Source organism: Gymnoscopelus braueri, assembly GCF_963280865.1.
Source record: "Gymnoscopelus braueri genome assembly, chromosome: 18".
Lineage (NCBI taxonomy): Eukaryota > Metazoa > Chordata > Actinopteri > Myctophiformes > Myctophidae > Gymnoscopelus > Gymnoscopelus braueri.
Genome location: NC_137618.1, coordinates 46,777,513 through 46,803,579, shown reverse-complemented (window position 1 = coordinate 46,803,579; position 26,067 = coordinate 46,777,513). Strand labels below are relative to the sequence as shown.

Below are 26,067 nucleotides of genomic sequence, written 5' to 3'. Positions count from 1 at the left end.
TGACACCGATTATTGCCCGGTCTTAATGGGCTAAACCAGTGATGCTCAACCTGTGGGCCCGGGGACCAGTGGTTGTCCCCCGCCGTCTGTGTGGTTGTGTATGGTTGCATAATGTGCGCCGTATATTGCACCATCAGTGCCATCAGTGCACCTTCAGAACAAAAAAATATCCACGAATTCAAATCTCCATGGGTTGACTAGTCGATAGCAAAGGTCATTTTGGGGGTGAATTATCCCTTTAAGACTGCATGGTCGTCAAGGCTAGGGGCAAAGTGCTTACACCAGTCTCTGCAGTCTCAGGTCTTTCTCCCGTTCCTCAGCCTTCAGCTTGTCATAGTCTGACCGCAGGCTGCTCTGCTCCAGCTGGAGAGCCTGGTTCAGACTGCACACACAGACAGAGACAGCGACAACGTTAAGGTCATGTAGGATTCAGTTTTGTTCACGTGTGTCACATGATCATGTCAGCCCCCTCTCTCCGGTTCATCATGCTCACTCTTTGAGTTCGTCCGAGAGCCTCTGCTTCTGCTCGATCTCGTCTCTCAGCCGGGACAGGTGTCTCTGGTGCACCTCCCTGTGGTTCTCCATCTGCTCCTCCAGGGTCTTCTACAGGCACGCACGCACGCACACACGCACACGCACACACACACACACACACACACACACACACACACACACACACACACACACACACAGAGTACTTTTACAGTACTTCTGCTCCACTACATCTCCAGAGGCAAATATTGTACTTTTACTCCACTACAATTAATTGAAAACCTTAGTTACTAATTTAGTTACTTTGTAGATTTTAATTATTATTACATAACATACATTAACCATTTCAGCCCTGTATACATTTCGGCCATTTGAAAATGGCCGATCTACAAGCTCACAATGCGTCGCTATTTTCGAAAGATTTTTACACATTTGAAAACTTGTGAAAAGGGACATTCTGCATAATGAGTACTTTTACTTTTGTACTTTAAGTACATTTTGATGCCAATACTTTTGCACTTTTACTCAGGTCATTTTTGATTTTTTTAAAGGGTTAGGGTTGGAAAGAGTGAGAGAGAAAGGGTTAAGGTAGGAAACAAATAACTTTTTGTGTTATAACACCATTGATAATTTTCAACACCTGTCCACAGATGTAATATAACATCTATAATAGATGACTGATGAAAGAGTTTTACCTTCATCTCCACGGCGTCCTGCAGTCTGATCATGGTCTCCTTCTCCTTGTCCATCACTGACACCTCCTGCATTTTACCTGAGGACGCAGGGAAGAAGGATTGATTGATTCATTGAATACTAGTCACAAATGTAAACAGCACGTGGTACAGTAAGACACCATTGTGGTCCTATGTATTCAATTCATCAACAAAACATAAAACATTTACAAAATAATACATGTCATCAACAAATACAAAACAAAGGGAATCAGTCACTTCCCGTGCAAAAAGCCCTTCACTGACCCTGAGCCTTTAGTTTGGCCATCTCCTCCATCAGAACATCGTGGCTCTCCTCCAGCTGTCTCTTCTTCTGCTCTATGTTCTGCATGTAGTCCGTCAGGGACTTGATCTTTGCCTGGTGCTGCGGATCACACAATGAAACAATGAAACAATTAGGCAGGAGAGGGTTAACAACGTTTATTTTGTCAATGGGCGCTTATCACTTTTTTGAAGTAGTTAGACAGGTAAATGGGCACTGTTCCCTTAGGCATATCAAACTGGGGGTCCCTTCGGCTCACTCTTACTTGGGAGATGAGGAGCTGGCAGGAGGACAGTTCTTACCTGGGAGATGAGGAGCTGGCAGGAGGACAGCTCCTTGTCGTTGGCCTGCATCTTGCGGCTGGTCTCCTGCAGAGTGCTCTCCAGCTGCTTGCTGCGGGTCACCAGAGACTTGACCTCTGACTTCATCTTGCTGATGTAGAGACGAGCCATGGTGAACTCCTCCTCCATCACACTGCTGCTCTCCGCCATCTGAGGGACCACCATGCACACACACACGCACACACGCACACACACACACATACGCACACACGCACACACACACGCACACACGCGCGCGCACACACACACACACACACACACACACACACACACGCACACACACACACACATACACACACGCTGGGTTAGAGGGACCGTGTCCGTGTGTGTGCGTGTAATGTAAAATCCTCAATGTTAATCCATTTGTAACTCCATTTCAACATTTCGTTGCCATCAGGCATAAACCTCATATCATTCTCCAACTTTTTGTTTTGTTCATAAATTAATGCCCTACTTACAAGCTCACAACACGGCGCGATGTGACGCGTTTTGAGCTTGTAGATCTGCTAATAGCTTGAGGAACCATTCAATGGAGTTCAATGGACAGGTGGCGCCATCTTGAGAGGTTTTCGCTATAACTTTAAATGTGGGCTTTCTAGATAGAAACAGGAGATGGGCTCCTGGGCCATACATAGCTAATTGCATACTTGGAGAAAGAAAGGAACATGGAGGATTTCACAGTGTAAATGAGTCATGTAGGAGGGTGGTAGGTATATGTGTGGGTGCTTACAGCTTTCAGGTCGCTGGTTCCCAGCACTCCTCCGATCTCACTGAGGTCTCTGAGCAGCAGATTGAGGATCTCTGCTGCTCTCTTCCTGTGGTGACTGCTGAGCTCCTGCAAGGTAGAGAGCTCCCTCTGCACCCCTTCCAGAGTGCTCTGGAACACACACACACACACACATTGATACATTTAATAAAGTACTTTTTCCACCACTGATTTTCGCCGAATGTTCCCCCCAGAACAGGGACGCTGGGGTTCAAGTCATTTGACCAGCAGAGGGCGACGACAACTCACCGTCTTGGTGTTGAGCTCGTCGTTGAGCTGCTCGTTGTGGCGGTTCCTGTTCTCCACCTCCACGCTCTTGTGGTCATAGTTGACGGCCAGCTCCTCCAGCGCCTGCAGCACCTCCTTCACTTCCTCCTTGGCCGAGCCGTTCTCCCTCTGGAGGCGAGACAGCTCCTCCTGGAGGCGCTCGTAGTCCCTGCGGCTGGAGGCCAGCATCTGGAGCACAATCACAGTCCACTTTATTATTGTCACATTACAGGTTTTTACAGGGGTAAAGAAGTGGGGGAAATACTTTTTTGCGAAAGCTCCATAGTTTTTTTGTTGTTGTTTTTGTTGGGGGAGGGGGGGGGGGGTGCAACCTGTAGATTTGTAGTCTGGGAGGCTTCGGCTCAAAGCCTAGACAGCAGGGGCGCGGCCACTGCTTTCTGATTCAGATCAACAGCCAATGAAGAAAAGGGGGCGGGATCCACATGCAGTGGGTGTTGCATGTAAATAGGAGCGACGGCAAGCAATTTCCCCTTGAGAAATTGCGGCCGCCATTGTTGTGTACTGCTGTTTGCCTCTCGTCGGACTTTTTAAACAAGTTGCACAGCTCTCAGACCGGTAAGAGGCGTGTCCGCTCAGATTCTGAGCGTAAGTTACATCCCGCCCACAAATACCAGGGCTTTGGCCCAGAAGTTCCTCGCCCCTCCCGTTTGTATGCGAGAGCTGGCGAAAACTTCTGGGAACTCAGATTAGTAGATTTGCTACTTTTGATGCTTTTGTGACGCTGTAGTGTAATATCCTTAGTGTGAAGTAGGGCGTTAATTTATGGAAAAACATCAAAAGTTAGAATATGGAGATACAAGGTTTCTGCCCGATTGTGACGATTTGGACTTTTATTTTTGAGTGAGACCCTCCATGGTTTGATTTGTTGAACACAACATAACAACAATAACAACAATAATAAAGCTAAAGATATACTAATTGGATAAAGTTATAGATACAAAAAAAAAAGCCCCATGAGGTGTCCTATAGCAGTAATAGGGAGTCATTTTACAGTGGCATTTTTACATAATCGCAACTATTTTGCATAATCGTCAAAATTGTTTCCATGTTGAAAAATGCTCATATATTTTCAAACAACAAGCTTACTTTGTGACGTGCCATAAGCTTGTAGATCAGCTATTTCTGCTATTTAAAAAATTATATATAACATTATTAAATATGTCAGTAATTCCTTTGTATATTTAAGTTATCTGTCATATCTGCCCTGTGCAATTTGTTATCATGAAAAAAGGCAAACGGTTATTCATACAGTATATTCTAATGTTTGATGCCAAAAACACAATTAAATCATTTATCACAATTATTTGTGTGACAATTAATTGTCAACTCAAATGTCATCATCATGACAGTCCTAATGAGCAACAGCACAAAGCACTATACTCTGTTGAAGCCTCATCTTAACGAGCACTTGACTCTGAAGGACTAAAGTGATAGAACAGCTACTGTCTCTGTTCACTGTCTGCGTTCAAACCACTTCACAACGCTCACAGGGCCATAATAGCAGCGTTACCATGGAAATGCAGCTTTCATTCAAATGGGTTCCCTGCGTTTGTCAAGAAACTGCTGCTGTAGATTCCATTAGAGAAACATCATTCTATGTAGAGTAGAGTAGAGTAGGGGGCAGGCAGGGCTAATGTTGCAGGCCTACTGTTATACTATGAAAATACAATATAATATCTTATCTCCATATTCTAACTTTTTGTGTACTTTTTTTGACTACACTACATTTTAGGTACAAAAATATATTAGCAATTAACTACTTAAGCCCTATATTAAATATAGTGAAAATAGCCGTAAAGCATTGTGAGCTTGCAGATCTGCTATTTTCTGAAAATGTCTGAATTTTCTTTTAAACATTTTGGGGAAATGTTCTACATTTCAAATGTACTAGGTAATTTGTACTTTTGAATACTTGAGTATTTACTTGAGTTGAGTATATACTTTGTCCACCACTGAAATAAATATAACAGTTGTATGTCCGTTCTATTTTATTCTCTTATGGAAATGACTCTGAGCCTGTCTGTGTAGTCAAATTCAAATTCTGTACCATTCTCTGCCACTAGATGGCGCCCAGCACTAACATAACCGAGGTCACTATGCAGTTCAAAGTCATGATGATGCTGGGTCCATTCAATATGTCGTATGTCTTTGTGTCTATGGCTTTTATTGTGACATGCTTTTTTTGTTTCTTTTCTTTGGTACATTGTCTATATTGCTTTTTTCTTCTGTATGACGTATGTCTATTCATGTTTTCTTTGTAATAGATGACATGTGAATTCGACATTGATGTAATTTGATCCTAAATTAATGTAAAAATTAAATGAAATAAAAAAAATGAAATAAACTAACAAACAATGAATGTACACATCCTTGTTGGAATAAAAACAGGACTGTGCGAGACAGGTGTGATCGCATCAGACAGGTGTGATCGTATCAGACAGGTGTGAAGTGTGATCGTATCAGACAGGTGTAATCGTATCAGACAGGTGTGATTACCTCATCCTGGTCAATGGTCTGCTCTCTGAACTTCTCAGCCTCCTGACTGTGTTGGTTGATCTCATCATCCTGGAAACACAAGGAGAGACACCATGACTCAGCATATGACTTACAGGATATAGATTAATGAGTCATGATGGGCCCAGGCGGCAAGGATCCGTGTTTGAAAATGAAGCCAATGAGGAAGTAATTAAAACGCTGCAGTTCTCATTAATGGCCTAGAGATGGTGTCGCTATTTCCACTCCTGCAGAAGGATTAACACTCCATTCAAGTGAACGGGTATTTGCCCGGACTTTACACGTGGTTTTATTACCATAGTAAACATAAATACTTTATCTTTTCAAACGGTAGTTTAAAGTCTTTTTTTCTGTAGAAACCAATGGGTGACATCACGGCCCACTTAGCCCATATTGTTTACAGTGTATGGATTATACAGGGAACACTTTCAACCATAGCACCACCAACCTTGTGTCATTCCTCTATTTATGTAAACCATGCATGGGTAACTGGCGGCCCAGGGGCCACATGTGGCCCCCACCTTCACTTAATGCGGCCCGCAGGTTAATATCGGAATACTGATATATTATTGATTTTAGCTGTTTTTTGTTTTGTTTTGTTTTGTTTTATTAGGATCCCCATTAGCTTTTGCCATGACAAAAGCTAGTCTTCCTGGGGTCCGACACAGACAAACATTTTAACAGAAACATTCCTTACATCAATTTTACAATCACTATAATCTAAATAAAAATAGAAAAAAAATAAAAATAAAAAGTACAATCAAGTAGTACAATTAAAGCTATAACTAAATCACTTATTACACATTAAACTTTGTGTGTCTGGGGATTAGTACAGGCATGTTTTCATCAGGTTTTCATCAGGTGTTCTTTTAACTTTTTCTTAAAGGTGAATTTTGTGTTTGTATTAATTATGTACTTAGGCAATGAGTTCCATCCTATTACAGCTCTATAGATAGTAGAAGCTTTGAGAAGATCTGTTCTTGGTTTAAGTGTTACCATATCACCTGAACTGGCTTGTCTAGTCATATGGGTATGTTCATCTCTTCTGTATCCTACCTGGTCAAAGAAATACTGGGGTTTTTGGTCAGTTAAAACATTTCTGAAAAATGTGAGAGTGCGTGAATGGATAGATTTCTGTGCATTTCTACTACATGTGTGCGCTTTGAGCACTGGAGAGCTAATCTGGCAGCTTTGTTTTGAGCTGTTTGCAATTTCTGTATGTCTTTCTTTGTAGCGGATGACCAAACAACTGGGCAGTACTCAAGGTGTGACAAGACTAAAGCTTGAGTTACTACTTTCAGAGTTTTTAATGTAATATACTTGGAACATTTCCTGGTTATAGCGATGCTCCTTCCCATTTTAGTTACTATATTATCAATTTGCTTTGTCCAATTTAGTTTAGGATCTAATACAATTCCAAGCAATTTAGCCTCCTTCACCTGTTCCACTGGCTTCCCGGCAAGTGATAGGCACAATTGAGGATCACTTTTCAATATATGTCTAGATCCAAACACCATGCACTTGGTTTTAGCAATGTTCAGTGCTAATTTGTTCTCTTCGACCCAATCCGCTACTGATTTAATTTCAGCATTGAGTATATCATTTAACTCACCTACTGTAGATGCTGTACTGTACATGGTTGAGTCATCCGCGTACATAACCACACTAGATTTATTTAATGCCAAAGGTAGGTCATTAGTGAATATCGAAAATAAAAGAGGACCTAAGGAACTTCCTTGAGGAACCCCGCACTGCATCTCCTTACTGTCAGAAAAACTTCCATTAAAATACACCCTCTGCTTTCTCTTTGACAGGTAACTCTCCATCCAGGCCAGAGCAACAGAATTAAAACCATAGCATTTAAGTTTTCCCAACAGCAAAGCATGATCAATAACATCGAAAGCAGCACTGAAGTCTAACAGTACCGCCCCTACCAGCCTTCTGTCATCCATGCTCTTTAGCCAATCATCCGTTATTTGTGCCATTGCTGTACTTGTGGAGTGCCCTTGTCTATATGCATGTTGGCAGCTTGTTATCAGACCATTACTTGAGAGATAGTCTTGAATCTGAACATACACAATTTTTTCAAAAATCTTACTCAGCACTGGAAGAAGACTAATAGGGCGACTGTTTGGACCAGCGAAGGTGGATCTTTTGTCCTTGGGCAGTGGAATGACCTTAGCTTCCTTCCAAATCTCTGGGCAAACACCATACTCTAGGCATTTATTGAATATGTGACATAAAGGCTTGGAAATATATTTAGCAGCAATTCTGAGTAGTTTGCAGTCAAGATTGTCTGTACCTGGAGGTTTGTCATCAGATAAATGTAACAGCATTTTTTCTATGTTTTCTTCCACAACCTGGTGAAATCCAAACATGCACTCCTTTCCCTTCATGATACCGTCTTTAATGATGTCATGTGACCCGTTGTTATTCGTTGTACACATCATATTCCTCAACTTATCAACCTTATTTATAAAATAATTATTAAAATAGTTAGCAATTTCATATGGCTTTGTGATAAATGAACCTTCTGTCTCTATGAAGGAGGTATGCATGTTTGGATTCCTTCCCATTATGCTATTCAGCGTTCTCCACAGCTTCTTTCCATCATTCTTAGCATCATTTATTTTAAGTCTATAATATTCCCTTTTTTTGTAATTATTCAATTTTGTCACAGCATTTCTTAGTTTACAGTAATGTTGCCTAACAGATAGAGAACCTGTTCTATCTGCATTTCTTTTTGCATCATTACGTTGGGCCATTAATCTCCTTAACTCATCATCCAACCAGGGTGCACTTTTTGACCGAGCATTCCATTTTTTCATTGGAGCATGTTTATCGGCAATCTCCAAGAACAACTTCATAAATTCACTCAGTGCTTTTTCTGGATTTTCCTCACTCCATACATCAGACCATTGCACACTCCTCACCTCCCCCTCAAATAATGCCTGATTAAAACCTTTATACGACCTTCTATAATTAATTCTGGAGCCAGTTTTGGGCATACTGGTCTTTCTCACAATTGCAACCAAGTTGTGGTCACTGCAACCCAGGGTTACTGATATTGCTGTGGAACATTGCTTGGGCCTGTTAGTATAGATGTGATCAATACATGTTGTTGTTGTGACATCAAACTTGTTTGTGGCCGTTCTGGTTGCTGATGTTACTACCTGAGACAGGTTACATATTTTAGCAACAGACATCATTTTCTTCCACATGGGGCAGTTCTCATTAAATGCATCTATATTCATATCTCCCAAGAAGTAAATTTCATTATTATTATCAGCATTTTAGCTGTTACAATTCCAAACATGCAAACATGACCCGCTTTAATTACTTCAGTCTATATTAGTATCTTAATGACTAGTATTAAAATTCTATTGTCTTTTTTTATATCCAATGTATTTGTATTTAAGTTCATAAAGTTAACAAAAGTATAACTAAATGCATTTGAAATTAAATTTAAAAATTACTTTTCAGGATTCCAATTCAAAAACAGCAAAAAACTAATCTGGATTCCAATAAAAAAATAGAAAAAATAGCAGATCTACAAGCTCAAAACGCATCGCAGTGCGACGCGTTTTGAGCTTGTAGATCGGCTATTTTTGCTACTTTTGTGTGACATACAATGGCATTAATTTACGAAAAAAGTTAGCATACGGAGATAAGGTTTCTGCCCGACAGTATTTGCAATGTGGCCCTCTGGAGTGAGTGTGGAAATATAGTGGCCCTCTCCATCATCAAAGTTGCCCACCCCTGATGTAAACGCCAACGGTACACCTACCTAATTGTGTTTTGAAGAAAGGCTTTGTTTGGATGCAGGCCAATGTTTATGTTTACCACTAACTGAAGAGGGATTTTGGGGCCAATTAGCCTAATCACCCGCCTAAGGAAAATTATATTACCACCAATTATACACTATGTCCCACGTGTATATTATCCCACATGAATAGACAGATTCCTGGCCATCTCAGTGTCGTTTGTTATGACAGCATTAACGCAAATCTCATTATAGAACTGTTATGAAATCATAATAGAGAGATGATATAGGAGACCTCTGCTTACACAAGGGTATCATTTCAGAAGACGTACGCATCTGTATTTTAATATAAAATAGTATATAGGGGTGTTTTTTTCCCCCTTTTCAGCCTTCAGGCTAATGAAATCATTATGCTCCCCGTTGTGGATGTGTGTGATTTGGTTCTTGTGAAGCAGGCAGTGGTGGAAAAAGTACTATTTTTTTTTTTACTTAACCCTTGCATTATGTTAGAAACCTGCATCCACTTGTAATGTTAGCGGGTCAAATTTGACCTGTGATTTAACGCCCAATATTTTATTTTATTTTATCATTTATTATTTTCTCCCACCTCATAGCTGACTTGTTATGCATTCATATCCATGTAAACACTTTTTGAAATATTATTTTGAGTTAGGGTTAGTGTTTCATCTTTCAATATATCTCGTTTTCAATTATAAAAATGTAAAAATTCACTCATTACATTTCCTATAATGAAGACAATGGATAATGATGTTATCTAGCTATAATAGCCTAACATTAGAACACACTTTTTTTAATACTTGTTTTAGTTTTTTAACTTAAAAAAAAAAAATATATATATATATATATATATATTATAAAAAATAGTGACACTTGGTGTGTTAGGGTAATATTTTACCCGTATACCATAGAAGGTAAAAAATCATTTATTTTTCATAAACTCAAACTTTATTTTACTCCTGATAGCAAATGCTAAATGAGGACAAGTCTCTCTCACTCTAAAACATGTAAACGTTGAATATTGACAATTTGGGGGGAATTGAGCCACACTTCTCTGCTGGGTCATTTCGGACCCTAACACCACAAGTGTCACTTTTTTTATAGAGACCATGAGAATGAATTAAAATGATGATAAATAATGTTGTTGCGTTAAAATGGCTATTTCTGAGGATATCATGAAGCCTCGTTCCAATAAAGAAATGTAAAGGGTACTTTTTACCTATTTAAACTTGAAAACTGGTCAAAAATGACCCTAACACAATGGAAGGGTTAAGGTTGTTCGGCTGACATCTAAATAACATTATGAAGTAATTTGCTGAACATTATAAAGGAACATTTTAGATGTAAAATAAGGTGATATGTGTAGGTTAAAACAGAAAAATAGTTGTTTGTTAAAAAGTTAAGACTATATTCTGATAATCATTGATATAGAGTGTCCGTTCAGAATTGTTATCCTCAACCAAAAAAGTATTTTTTGTAACTTGAAAGCATCATTTAGTTCAAAATATGAATGGTGATTCATGTTTAAAAGTAGGAAGTAGAAAGAAGTAGAAAAAAATAATATTCTCCTGATTCCTGTCAACTGAATATGACTACAGCATACAGCTAGAATCCGCTTGAAGATGTCACATGTGCATGAGAGAGAGAGAGAGACCAAATTATAAGAGCAAAAATAAATCTACACATTGGAAAGAAGCAACCCAAAAGCAGAGCAAACTAGACGGCAATTTGACCCTAAACAGAGAATACACAGCGGCAGAATACCTGAGGACTGTGACCGACCAAAAACAAAGAAAAGCCTTGACTATGTACAGACTCAGTGAGCCATAGCAGAGCTAGCACCCAAGAGAAGACGTAGGCTACTGTGTGCACCCACTGCACATAAAATTTGGTAGAAACTGTGCTACACTTCCTAACCACTTGCCCACTGTACCAAGACATGAGAGACACATACCTTCCACAGATTACAATCACCCAAGAAGAGTTTGAAAACATAGAAAACGCCCATATCTGCTGGGTGAAGTACAACAATGTGCAAACACAGCATCAAGATGTGTGAGCTGTTGTGACAGGAGAAGGATGTCTAATGGAATACATGTGTATTTCTGCACTGTCTGCACCAAGTGATCTCGGTATATAGATACAGTATACTCAGTGGCGTAACGCAGAATCGCGGGGCCTCCCCGCGGGAGTTTCACGTGAGGCCCACGTACATGCACACGCGCGCATGTACGTCTAATTTGGGTCTAATTCGGTCTAATTCGGGTCTAATTCGGTTCTATTTGACCAATATAAATCAACTTTTTTCTTTTTTTTTGCTGTAAAAATATTTGTATCAGTGCAGGCGGGGCCCCCCCTGCTGGTGGCCCCCCCGCACCGCATCACTTGCTACCCCTCAGTTACGCCACTGTGTATACTGTAAATACAAACAGAGCAACTAACTTTATATACATTGAATACTTTGCTGCTATTTGTCCAAAAGGTTTTATATAAAGTGAAGTGAATGCAAAACATTGAAATATTTATGCCATTTGCTTTTCCAAAGCTAACTTTTCCTACATAGATGTATAACTTTTTCTGATGGCAAATGCAAAATGTGTATGGTTTTGTAAGATAGTTGCAATGTAACACCTTTCTGTTTACAAATGTCTTTATTTGCATTTAATTGTACCTACGTTGTTGTTTATAAATGGTTTTGTTCCACTTTTGCTTTGGCAATATACATGTATGTTTTCTCATGCCAATAAAGCCCTTTGAATTGAATTGATTTGCATAGAGAGAAAGAGAGAGAGATAACACTTTGATCAAGCTGATTGTCAGAGAACTGCAAATGACTGAATCCACTGAAAAGGTTTTTGATCAGGCTGTATATGAAAGAACAGTAAATGATTGAATCAGAGAGAAAGAGAGAGCAGCACATATAAATAGCACATCATGAACCTCAGTTCAGACATTGAGGCTTGAGGACTTGACCGAACGGAGGAGCTGTTATAATTACTACAAAACATTACTTTTGAGAAGCTGTTAGTTTCTTCTACCCAGCCGTTGTTGGATATCCCACTCAAGATAAGTCAAGTAAGTAAGGAAAATTGTCTGGGTTTTACTTCTTTTTTTTTTTTATCAATTGTTTTCTTTTATTTCTCTCTCTCTCTCTCTCTCTCTCTCTCTCTCTCTCTCTCTCTCTCTCTCTCTCTCTCTCTCTCTCTCTCTAAATATATATATATATATATATATATATATATATATATATATATATATATATATATATATATATATATATATATATACCCTGTGTTACAATGTAGTGAATGAATAGCAACATTGTATGCTAGCTAAACTGTCAACTTTCCTTAACTCGTTATCCTACTGATAAAGGCTGCTCAGTGAACTTGTATTTATTTCAGTAGTTAATTAAGGTAAGTAAATGTAGAGCTTCCCTGTATTTCTTGTCTGAAATACAAACTAAACATAATGTAGTGTGTCTACAGGTTATAATAGCTCACAAAATAGACAGGTATCTTGGGTGTCTTGCCGGTTTGACAATATTGTACTTCTTACTCTGCTACAATTGTTTGAAAAATGTATTTAAAAGTTACTTTATAGATTCAGATGTATTATTACAGATCTTCAAGCTCACAATGCATTGTGTTGTGAAGCAATGTGACCTTGTAGATCAGCTACTTTTGAAAGATTCAAAATGTTACTATTAATTAAGTAACAACCATTAATAACAGTAACTGCTAAAGTATCTATAGTTGGGTTTTACCTCGACCTACTTCAGACTTTTATAAAAGTGTCAGTTTAATAAACAACTTTAAACGTGGTGTCTCTATTTTGGGCACGTCATTGTAGAGGGACATTTTCAAACATTTTCATTACATTTCAAAAATGTCCACAATGTTTGAAAACATATAGATTTACAAGATAGCTCACAAGCTTCGGTATGTGACACGTTGTGAGCATGAAGATTGGTTATGTTCGCTATTCACCGAACACTGTAGTATACTGTATACATGACGTAAGCCGTTAAAGGGAGGATGTCTCATTTTGGAATGAAATCTCACATGTTTTTCTTGTAATGTCTGCAGGTTAAGTGGGGCGTAAAGGACAGCAACAACCACTAGACTTTGAAGCAGGTGACAGAGGAGTGTTTCGCTATGGGAGAGCCCTGCACCAACCTCCCTCTGAAGGAGTCTTTCGCTATGGGAGAGCCCTGCACCGCCCTCACTCTAAAGGAATCAAAAATGTCGGGAGAGCCCTGCACCGCCCTCCCTCTAAAGGAATCAAAAATGTCGGGAGAGCCCTGCACCGCCATCCCTATCCCTCTGAAGCAGGGGTGGGCAACTTTGTAGATGGTGAGGGCCACAAAATTTCCTCAATCACTCTGGGGGGCCGCATTATTTATCCCCCCCCCCCCCCCCCCCCCCCCCGTTGGCAAAACGGTCCGGGGGCGGTGCGCCGGTTCGGACCAAAATGCCAGGGCTGAATTTTGGTCCCAGCCCGCCCCTGTTTATCGGCACTCTCGCCAGTACCCCATTACTCAAAAAGCCCATATTAGTCACATATGTGATAAATAAGGGATATTAACTATTATTATTTGTTATAACTCTGTTTTTATTTAGCATTTAGTAATGCTTCTATCAACTTACTACAGCTGTACTGCTAAACAAAACTTCACATTCCTGAGTATGCCTTTCAGAGTATTGCTGTAACCTTGGCTTAAAAATATACAAAAATTAACACTAGAATTATAGTTAATAAGGCTTCTATTAAAATAAACGAGAGCGCGCTCTACTGGTGGACTGTTGTAATTAAAATGGTTCATGGAAAGTTGCATGTTTGGAACAGCTGAAGGCAATAGTTCACCATTTCGGATATGTTTAGATTACTTTGTTTTTCTTTGTGATTTAAAAAAAATCTTTTGAAAAAAAAAAAAAAAAAAAAACTTTTTATTTTTTTTTATTATTTTTTTATTTTGGCCTGGGGCCGCATTGAGTGACGGTGCGGGCCGCATGCGGCCCGCGGGCCGCCAGTTGCCCATCCCTGCTCTGAAGGAACCAAAAATGTCGGGAGAGCCCTGCACCGCCCTCCCTCTAAAGGAAACAAAAATGTCGGGAAATCCCTGCACCGCCCTCCCTCTGAAGGAATCAAAAATGTCGGGAGAGCCCTGCACCGCCCTCCCTCTGAAGGAACCAAACATGTCGCAGTACCTAGTACCTACCTCCTCCTCATTGGCCTCCATCAAACGCCCAGTCAAATATGGGGAGCTCATTGTCCTGGGGTATGAAACGTAAATGTATCAATATTCATCAAATTGATCATGTTCACACTGCGGCCATGTCGCTCGTCATTAGAAATAAACAAATAATTTATGTACATCATAATCTGGCCAGGTTGATCTAATGATTATTTTATTTCGCCGTGATATATGTATTAAAAGTAAAAGACAGCATCTCTCTACACTAGATAAGGCATTAGTGGATTAATTACAACAAATAATGTTACAAATAGCATAAACTTGTGAGTAAAGCATTTCTATAAAAAAGAAGCTACATGTTACTGCACTGTCCACGTGTTGCTTGCAGTTTTAAAGATCTGAACAGAAATGAAGCTTGTAGCAAGCTTGCTTTATTAACCACAGTGTTCCCACCACTGTTTCATCTTCTCTTCACAGGTACAATGACCTCCTGCCTAACGGGGACGAGGCCAGGACGAAACGCCACTTCGCTTTGTGCCAGAGACCCAACAGCAATACGGACATGTTTCAGGTCTGTAGGATCCATTATGCATACATTATGTTTTGCACTATAGACCAGTGGTTCTCAACATGTTGGCCGAGAGGAAATGGCAAGTGGGCCCCGAAATAATTGCCAAAATACTAAGATTGTATTGATAATATAACCGATAAATATACCAATAATGTTTAGTACTTAAGTTACTTGCACATTGACATGCCCAAAATCGGGACACACTAAGGTGAAAGTGGTTAATAGAGTGTATGTAAACAAGCTGTGAGGAGTAATGTGAAACCCCTTGTGTGTTTGTCTATAACAGATTGGGCGTTTCAATCAGAGTCCCATTGAGAACATCAACCACCGGCCCGCCCTACGCCCGCCCTACGCCGCCGGCTTCAACTCCTCCAAGAACATCTTCCTGGGTGTAGAACAACACGAAAGGACTATGGAACATAATGGGATTAAATGGGATTATAAGAAAAGGCACATCTCAACCAAGCTTCCCAAAGCAATTCATCAACCAGGAAAAAACAATAGACAACATGCCAGACATTGTTGATGGTTTCAATGACTTTTTTGTTAACATAGGGTCAACACTCGAGAACAAAATCACAACTCAACCCGATAACAGTGGACGACATCTAGACCTAGGCTATAGTAACCCAAGTTCAATATACTTGAAAGATGTGGAGGAGCAGGAAGTCATGGAAATGGTGACAAAATGCAAAAACAGGTATCGACCGACTGTAACGACATCAGCATGTCACTGGTCAAAAAAAGAATAGATAGCATAGTCAAACCTTTCACTTATATTTGTAACTTATCAATAAACACTGGCACCTTTCCAAATGCAATGAAAGTAGCAAAGATAATTCCAATTTTCAAATCTGGAAATAAACAGCAATTCACAAACTACAGACCCATTTCCCTGCTACCACAACTCTCAAAAATATTAGAAAAGATATTCTTGGTTAGACTGGATGATTTCATTACAAAACACAAACTGTTTGGAGAAATTATAACCCAAGTGTAAAACAATACACCTTCTTTTCAAATAGACATAGAACATTTTCAAGAATAGACTATATACTAATATCTGCTAATATTTTTCGCTGTGTTAAAAAGACGGACATTATCAACATGTCTTTATCAGATCACCATGCCAATCTGTGTGTATTCATAATTGAAAATTGTCCAAAACGTGCTACTAGATGGAAATTAAATGTAACATTACTGCAGGATCCATCATTCTGTGAGCAATTTAGATCGGACTTCAGCCCTTTCATTAAGTAAAAGTATCAATACTGCCATGCAGAAACACTCTGTTACAAGTAAAAGTCCGGTAATCAAAGTTTACTTGAGTAAAAGTACAAAAGTATTGGCATCAAAAATTACGTTCCAAAAGTAAAAGTACTCATTATGCACAACGTCCCGTTTGATTTCACAAGTTATCATTGTCTAAAATGTCAAAAAATCTTTTGAAAATAGCAGATCTACAAGCTCACAACGCGTCATAAAAATAAATGTGGGGAAGCAGTATTTAGTTTATACACCACATATCTGGAACAAACTCTCAGAGAACTGCAGGTCTGCTGACACTCTTATTTCTTTTAAAACACATCTGTAAAGACCTCTCTGTTTGCCATTGCCTTTGATTTAGTTAGTTTTCTTCTGCACTGTAACTGTATCTGTTATGTTGTACTTCTTTTGTTTTATGCATCCTAATGTCATTGTATAATTATGTTTCCTTTGCTTGATGTTCTGTGTAAATCACATTATAAATTCCCTCGTTGTTGAAATGTGCTCTACAAATAAAACTCCTTGCCTTGCCTCCTAAAACTAAAAACAATGGATATTTTCCAAACTTTCATGCTCTACGTCCTTTACAATTGAGATGAAAGCATCACAAGCGATCAGTTCTGTTAGCTTTAAAAATCTCCATTATTTTAAGGCTTAACCCATTCAAACCGGGAAAGTATCCGTGTTGTTTTAGATTTTAGCGTTGGCTCTTCAAAAATTTGAAGTTACACAAGCTCACAGTGCATCACCTTGTGACGCACTGTGAGCTTGTATTATCTGCTATTTTTGAACATTTTTGAAAAATCTTGAAAGCTTGGGGAGAAGAAAAGCGCAGAAAAGGTCGTCGGGATTAGCAGCCTAGGTGCCCGGACCGCTACGCCAGCCGCCCGTGTTCCATGCTGTTTGCAGGTGAGGACTCTCTCTTTTCCCGGTGTTTTGCCCAGGTGGGCGTGGTTTCAAGGTTAGGTCTAGGCATAGTTTCAGTGAGGTTAAGGTTAGGATTAGGGTTAGGGATAGGCATATAACCACGCCCACCTGGGCGAAGCACCAAAGAAAGAGGGAGACCCCGTTGCTAGGTGACACACACACAAACCTTGTCGTCCAGCTGCTGGTAGAGGTCTGTGATGAGCGTCTCATACTGGGTCTTCTCCTCATTGGCCAGAGGCACCGGGGGCGGGGCCAAGGCCTCGATGATGGGCGTGGCCTCGCTGCCACCAGCGGCCTTCTTCTCTTTGCTGCTCAGCTGCTCCTCCACTGGAACAGCCTCCCCTGCAGGGCAGACAGGGCAGAAGACACATGATAATGTGAATTAACTTCGACACTCGACAAAATGCTAAAAAATAGCAGATGTACAAGCTCGCAGCGCGGCACGAAGTGACGCGCTGTGAGCTTGTACTGTACATCTGCTATTTTTGAAATGGTGAAAATGATTGTGATGCCGTACTAACACATTTTGCCGGGGACCCCCTGGAACAGGAGAAATATTGCACTGAGCTATGAATAATTTGACAGCTGAGGAGCCTGGTACCCGCTGGCTGCCATCATGCCAGCGTCTGGGCATCCCCTAGAGCACAGCATCCCAGTACATGACTGGCGAGGTGCACACGTAATCCTTCAACACATGGAGCCAGGATGGGAACCATTTGGCCAGGAAAGACGGGTGTTTTTTTTAAACCACGCACGAAGGCAGGCGCCTGGTTGAGCTGGACTCGGTGTGCTAATAGCTTACAAGGACATACATACATGCACACACACATGAAAGCATACACAAACACATTATGGGCATCCACGAGTGCGGAGAGGACATTGCTTTATTTTACAAACCCTTTTAAATTTAGAATTAGGTGATAGGCATACCTTTTATAAAATGGAAGTACTTTGTATCTTTATTGTCGGTTGCTGGGTGTTTTAATTGTGGTGTATATTTATGTATCATCTTGTCTTGAATGTATGCATTGACCCGAGCAAAATGATTTGGGGGGCAGTTAGGGGTTAAGTGTCTCTTGCTCAGGGACACTTCGGCACGTTGCCGGGGGCCGGGAATCAAACCAGCTATGGCAACGTACTGTAATATGCAAAACACAAACTAATGCAAATCTAATGTCATAATGACTCGTTGAATTAACTGCCTATGTTTTAATTGTACCTTTAATTTGGTTACACTGATCTTTCTAAATCAGGCAGCAGGACCATAATTCAGTTTTACACTGGCACACTGCCAACTTAAACGACGACCAGATGGGCCATGATTTATTTGCGTGCCAACACATTAATTTTGACTGGTGGATCTTAACACTGATGTGACATAAATCAGAAATAATATGCAGTAGAGTCACTGGTGATTAAACCTAAACCGTTTGATATTTCATCATACAGCGTGTTTTCGGCGTACGAGGATGCATAGATTTAAGCATTAGAACGTTGTGGAGAAAAGTCGCAGCAGTCTGAATTACCCTTTAATGAAGAAGAATCAACAGTGGCTGAACACGCACGTGTGTGTGTGTGTGTGTGTGTGTGTGTGTGCGTGCGTGCGTGCGTGCGTGCGTGCGTGCGTGCGTGCGTGCGTGCGTGCGTGCGTGCGTGCGTGCGTGCGTGCGTGCGTGCGTGCGTGCGTGCGTGCGTGCGTGCGTGCGTCTGTACTGCATTCACAGATGGATGCACTTGCTTGCTTTTTTGCATGTTGAGCATGGTGGAAGTGTGCGGTTTACTCATGCAGAGTAAAAAGGGGCATTGTAAGATGCCAGACGGCACGCTGGCATTTCCGAGTGTGAGGTGGCTCTTTATAGCCATCGCTAAGCTGCAGCTCTGTTTCTGAACGTGTTATCACACTTCCTGAGTGAGCAGAGAGGAGGAGGAGGAGAGACTACACAGCAAACAACTGATCCATCCATGAGACGGTATCGGTATCCATAGCAATAGTGGCGAGTGTGATGACACATTCTCTCTTCCATCTCTCTCAACCTCTACTACAACCAGTGGTGTAAAGTAACTAAGTACATTTACTCAAGTACTGTACCTAAGTACAATGTTGAGGTGTTTTTACTTTAACTCTTTGACTGCCAGAGTATTTTCATAAAGTACTCCCCCAGTGCCAGCAATTTTCGTGTTTTTTTATTTTTATATTTTGAATTTTTCTCATGAAAATAATTTGAAGACACATAATTTAAAGACCCAGCACAAATCCGCCACTAGAGAGCAGCACAGGTCGTTGGGTCTCTCTCACCCTTCTTGATAGATTAGACAGGGAAAAACATGAAAACGGATGTGACGTCGTCCCAGATTGTTTTGATCGGCCAAAATTACGATGTGATACACGACGGCGATGACTGATCGTCACCCAGACCATAGATTATAGAAGAGAACCTGTCCGTTTGTCCGTTATACCGTGTGAAAAAACGTTTATTTACCTATTTTGGACGAAAATGACTGGGGAAAAAAATCAAAAACCGGAAACGGAATCCAGGTCATGAAACCGGATGCAGATGTCCATGAAGTAAGTGGAACTCGAGAATAACATTGAATATTAAGCAGCATAGCGCAATCAGAGATTAAACAATGAACGCGCGTCCAGCGCGTCGAACGCGTCGACGGCCAACTGGACAAAGTAGCACTTGACGCGTTATCGCGTCGTCCGCAGTCAAAGAGTTAATGGAGTATTTCCAATTTTCAGTACTTTTACTTTTACTCCACTACATCTCAGAGGCACATATTGTACTTTTACTCCACTACAATTATTATTAATAGTATATATATTAATAGAAATATTTAGTTACTAGTTACGTAGAATTTGATTATTATTACAAAACATACAGTAACCACTTCACCCCTATATACACATTTCGGCCATTTGAAAATAGCCGATCTACAAGCTCACAATGCGTCGCGATGCGACGCATCGTGAGCTTGTAGATCTGCTATTTTCAAAGGAGTATTATACATTTCATACATTTGAAAGCTTGTGAAATGGGACATTCTGCATAATGAGTACTTTTACTTTAGGTACTTTAAGTACATTTTGATACCAATACTTTTGGACTTTTACTCAAGTAAATGTTTTATTCCAGACTTATACTTGTAACAGAGTATTTCTACATTGCACTATTGATACTTTTACAGTACTTAAGTACAGAATTTGAGTACTTTTTCCACCACTAACAGTGCATGGAATAAAGCAACAACAAAAAAATCTCATGAAAACTTAATGATGATGTTCAGGTATTACCATTCTAAACCTATGTTGCTGCTGTTCCACATAACAGACAACCAGTTGAAGAAATCACAGATTGAGGCATTAAACCTTTGCTTTTATTACATTTCTGAGACCAATTCATGTTTATGGAAGATGCTTCTAAACATGTATTCCATTGCTAGTTCGACCACTTCAAATACTCTTTAAATCTTAAAATAACTAGTAGCTGAAAATAGCCGATCTACAAGCTCACAACACGTCGCACTGCAACGTGTTGTGAGCTTGTAGGTCTGCTATTTTTTGGTGCGCGACATGCTTCCAAAGAAGAAATACTGGCTTCTATGGAATCCAAATGAGTGAAATCAGTCGTGGGGACTGAGAACTTTAATCCCTGGACAATGGAATGTTGTACCGCAGTCCACAGACGTTCTGCTCCAGTTCAAGTCTCTGTGAACCGCATGAGATGAAGTCAGAGCAAATTATGAGATTATTATTTCTTTGTTTGGAAAGAAATCATTCCGGTCAGTCTGGGATATTACATTGAGATGGCAATTTGCTGGCTGCTCATAATGCTGTCATTATTGTTAACTAAAACTAGAATAGAAAAGAAAATACCTAACCCTGAACCTAAAATAAAACATTTTAATTAACTGGAATAAAAATAAAAACGAGGCTTTACAAAACTAAAACTAACTCAAATCATGGAGAAAATGTCCTTAGTTTTAGGTCAGTGCTTATGGCCTAACATGCCCTAATACAGTAATGCCTGAAAGCCAATCCGCTCTGCTTCCCGGCTGCAGCCGGACCATTTTCTGCATCATGTCACTGTCATCCCTACTGCCTCTGTGTGTCCTGTCTGTCTCCGCTGTATCAACTAAAGCACTGTTTCCCAAACAATGGGTCGGGACCCTTGTTTGGCTCATGTACCCATTTCTATGGGTTGCGAGTAAAATCTAAATTTCATAAATATTTTTTTTTAAATCGAATAATTTCCATAAATAAATAAAACAAACGTTTAAGAAGTAGTGAAAATAGCAGATCTACAAGCTCACAACGTGCCACGATGTGACGCGTTGTGAGCTTGTAGATCTGCTATTTTTGGCAAAGAGATTAGGGTGTAGACGGGAAAAAAGCGGTCCAAGTACAGATGCAACTCAAGTCCATTGCTCTACTAAGAATAGAGGGTTTAAGTGGTTAAAAAAGAACGGGTCAGTGGCTTTGGAAACACACAGAGCAGTGTTGCCAGATTTTGTGAGAGAAATAAGCAACCAGGTCTATGAAAACAAGCCCAAAAGAAACGACTATAGGCCACATGAGCACTTTAAACCTATATATAGGTCGGCTATTTAAAATAGCCGATCTACAAACTCACAACGCGTTGCAAAATGTGGAATATTTTTGAAACATTTTAACAATACAAATCTGGTATGGGGGTCCCTGGCACAAAATATGATTTCCGATGGGGGGGGGGGGTACGTGAACAAATACATATACATTTGGGGGTCCTTGACATGAAAATGTTTTAGAACTACTGGTTTAAACAATAATAAAAACATTTGGAAGCAAGCCCAAATAATAAGCAACTACACTTTAGAAACAAGCCCCAAAAAAACGCAATGCGCAACTACCAATGTTTACAAGCGACTTTACAGAAAAACAAGCCCAAAGTCGCTTATAATAAGCAGCAGACCTGGCAACACTGATTCAGAGCTGTCTCTCTGTATCTTATCATAGTTAGCCAAGGTTATGCTACCATGAGTGCTACAGTATGTGAGCGCATGTCGTGTGCTCAGGCACACATAATGTGTTCATGAACTTCATGTGTACGAACAGTATGTTTGTGTAACTGCCTATGTGTGTCGTTTCCCTTCTTGACTTCCATTATAACAATCATGTCATAGAGAGGCAGAGAACATGAGGGACTGTAATGATAACAGAATATTGTACCTGGTTTTATGAGGTCGTTAAATTACATCCCCTGAGAAGATGAGACGTGGATAAACGTACCACATTCCTCCTTCAAAGGCTTCTGTGCCTGACAATGCAGTAAGGGGTCTTATAAAAATCAGTGGTCCTCAAAGGTTTTCATTTCAAGGACCCCCAAAATCATATCGTCACTGTCGGGCAGAAACCTCTTATCTCCATATTCTAACTTTTTGTGTTTTTTGGTAAATGGTAAATTCATGCCCTACTTCATCATCTACAGCGTCATGCAAAAGCATACATTTCTGCCTCTTTCTTAGGTCATATTTGACAATTTGGCCAGTGTTTGACAATTTTTCATAGTATAGTTTGTTGGTTACTTTTGATGTAGTAATGGTCTTATTATTAGCTTATTTTGTTTCATTTTACAAGTATTAAAAATGTCTTAAAAGACCTTAAATTGTCACTTTAGAAATGTGCAGATACCCTGTATGCACTTATACTGTATGTTGGTTTGGTTACTGTTGAGTGATTAAACAATATTGCACATTAACCCATTCAATTCGGGAACGCATCTCTGTCATTTTAGATTTCTTTAGCTATTCAAAAAAAGCAGATATACAAGCCCATAGCGCGGCACCGAGTGCCGCGCTATGAGCTTGTAGATCTGCAAATTTTTTTTAATCATGAAAAGTTGTGTAAATATTTGAATATTTTTTCCAAGCAGACATTTGGAACTTTGGAAATCTTTGCTTCTGGGGGGTCCCTAAAACTAAATATTTTACAAATGTTCGCTTTAAAAAATATATATTCCAAGATTTGCACAAATTTTCACGATTAAAAAAAAATAGCAGATCTACAAGCTAATAGCGTGGCACTCGGTGGCGCGCTATGAGCTTGTATATCTGCTATTTTTGAATAGCCAAAGAAATCTTAAAATGACACAAATGATGCTTTCCCGGTCTTAAAGGATTAGGCTACTAATCTGGGGACCCCCCCAAAATCATTTGGGGACCCCCAAATATGACTGGAGGGATTTGCCAGACAATTGGCTCTATAATGTAATCTGAGTTCCCAGAAGTTCTCGCATAAAGAAACGGGAGGGGCGAGAAACAGCTCTAATGTACTCATCAACATGCCGATCAGACTCCAGCTCACTGAGGATTCAAGTCACGTCTCACCATAATTGCTGCTGTTCATTCTCTCTGCCTGTCTGGGCTCTATTATCGTTCGCATATTTCTTTGTGATCTGTCTCTCTGCCACTTCTCTTTCCCCTCGCACTGGTCCAATCCCTTACTGTACCATCATGTTTTTCTCCCCGTAAAACATCTCATGAGACATTTGAGACCATGATTCAAATGTGAACGCTTCAAATAAAACATTTGAATGCATGGGAGGGAGGTGTTCACTTCAGAGACCTCTATACATGTGTATATATATATATATATATATATATATATATATATATATATATATACATGCACGTGCACGTGCACACATGGACATGAAAGGGGGCTTGAGCCCCTGCCCTTTTACCCATCTTTTTTTTATTTCAACTGCCCCTAGCGGCCTAACGGTAGGCCGACGGAAAATGGCAGTGGATATACTGGATGCAGCTCAAAGTTAACTTTCCTCAGGTATCTAGTTCGTCGCCGTACGACCTTCCTAGCCTGTGTTATTAAAGAAAAACGGTCGACAATGGCCAAAACTCAATCGAAAATTGGCGATCGAAAACCGGCGAAAGTGGCCGTTTGCAAGATGTTTTGGCCATTATCTCTGGAACGGAAGCTCCAATCTGCTCAGTTCAAAGCTTGTTGGGTGCGTAACTTTGATGACATTAAGCACGCAATGATACCTTTTCGGATTTTTGGGCCTAAAAGTATGGTAATTGTTCAACAACAAAAATTCAATAGGTGCCCTTTTGAAATTCCAGCCCCTGCCTCTCCAAATCCTTCTGCACGTCAATTGAAGATCTACAAGCTCACAAAGCCATGTTTGTTGAGTCTTATTGTTAGGGCTCATGTGGTTTAACCTTTGTGTCTTTCATTCCAAACTGACCAGTAGGATCCGGTCTAGGCCACGCCCACTCTAGAATTGTAGAGTTTCCAGTTTGTTGTTTTTGTTCCCCCACATGAATGCCGAATCATGTAGTCCAGTAGTTCTCAATTCTTTTCATGCCAAGGACCCCCAAAGTGATATGTATTTGGCAGAGGACCCCAATCTCTAAAATACTTTGTTCCAGGGACCCCCAGAAGCAAAGATTTGAGTAAAAAAATAAAATGGCCTATTCAAAGATTTGCATAAATGTTCAAAATGTTTCAAACATGGCAGTACAAGCTCAATGCACGACACGAATCTGCACTGGATTTAACCTCAAGACTGGCCTTTGTATTGAGCACGCCATTCCTTTGACGTGAGTTGCTTTAATGTATTTAATTCCTCTTTTCTCTCTCTCTCTCCTCCTACCTTTCCTCCAGCGCTTCAGTTCATTCTCCAGTTTCTGGATCATGATCTTCAGAGTTCTCGTCTTGTCCTTCTCCTTCTCGTATTTCTTCTTCCACTCCTCCGCTGTCAGCTCCAGGTTCACGGACACCGTGTTCTTGATGGTCTTCGCCCTGCGGAGCGCAGGGAGGAGCAGATTTATAGACCATGACAGGTGAATGGTTCAATCATCATCTTTGTTGATCACAGGCTGTTTGGATGGATGGATGGATGGATGGATGGATGGATGGATGGATGGATGGATGGATGGATGGATGAATGGGTGTTTGGAGGAATAGGAGGATGGATAGATGGTAGGGGTGTGGGAAAAAATCGATTCGAATACGTATCGTGATTCTCATGTTGGACGATTCAGAATCGATTCTCATTTTCAATTTATTTATTTTTGGTATTTTTGTAAGATGACATTTTTGAGAAGTGGCAAGTTCTGGGCTGAATCGGGGGGGGGAAACGATCTTAAATCGGATTTTTTTTTTTAATCAAGAATCGTTTTGAATCGAGAATCGAGAATCGTTTGTTTTGAAAAAAATTGGAATCGTGACCCCAAGAATCGGAGGTTGCAGAAGATTCACAGCCCTAATGGATGGCCTTAACAGCCTTAAAAGGAAGATCTACCTTTTCTTTTTTGCTTTGTCCAAGTAAAAGAACCTCAAAATTGTATTAAGTACAGTACTTGGGCAGAAACCTCCGATCTTCATATTCTAACTGTTTGTGTTTTTTTCGTAAATTAACGCCCTACTTGATCATACTACAGCGTCACACAAAATCATCAAAAGTAGCAGATCTACAAGCTCTGAGGTTTCCACAGGCCGACAGGGGACGAAATGTACTTTCCACCAGTGGAAACTATGGCAGAGGAGGTCACAGCTGGGTCAGGTGATTAGCTCTTTAATGTGTGTTTGCTCTGGAGCCCACCACTCACCTGACGTGTCATGATGTAGCACCTACAGTAGTAATAAATCACACACAAGCATCCATTCACCATACTGACACACAGCTCCACGCTAAATGGACGACCCTGTCACTCTGTCACATGATGCACAGCCCATGACTGACACACGCATCCACACTACAGTACCGCCCAGTGGTGGAAGAAGTACTCAGATATAAAAATACCACAATATAAAAATACTCTGTTACAAGTAAAAGGCCATGTGTTCAAAATGTTACTTGAGTAAAAGCACAAAAGTATGGCATTAAAATATACGCATATAGCATTCAGGAGGTGTAGTTCCAGACTCTA

At 40.2% G+C, this 26,067-nt stretch overlaps 2 protein-coding genes across 2 annotated transcripts in view; one reads left to right on the top strand and one right to left on the bottom strand.

Moving 5' to 3' along the window:
• LOC308073623 (rho-related GTP-binding protein RhoE-like) overlaps window positions 1-26,067 on the top strand; it is a 528,647-nt gene that overhangs the window by 467,376 nt on the left and 35,204 nt on the right. The gene's annotated exons all lie outside the window — the stretch shown is intronic.
• The window catches only part of kif5c (kinesin family member 5C), a gene marked incomplete at both ends in the record, with an annotated part of 106,541 nt that overhangs the window by 49,866 nt on the left and 30,608 nt on the right, over window positions 1-26,067 (bottom strand). Inside the window, 10 exons of the mRNA XM_080412269.1 lie at window positions 281-382; window positions 494-603; window positions 1,188-1,264; window positions 1,470-1,587; window positions 1,788-1,976; window positions 2,557-2,703; window positions 2,842-3,048; window positions 5,377-5,445; window positions 17,303-17,478; window positions 24,789-24,937. Coding sequence (XP_080268395.1) covers window positions 281-382; window positions 494-603; window positions 1,188-1,264; window positions 1,470-1,587; window positions 1,788-1,976; window positions 2,557-2,703; window positions 2,842-3,048; window positions 5,377-5,445; window positions 17,303-17,478; window positions 24,789-24,937 — 1,344 coding nt within the window. The remainder of the gene's footprint in view (window positions 1-280; window positions 383-493; window positions 604-1,187; window positions 1,265-1,469; window positions 1,588-1,787; window positions 1,977-2,556; window positions 2,704-2,841; window positions 3,049-5,376; window positions 5,446-17,302; window positions 17,479-24,788; window positions 24,938-26,067) is intronic.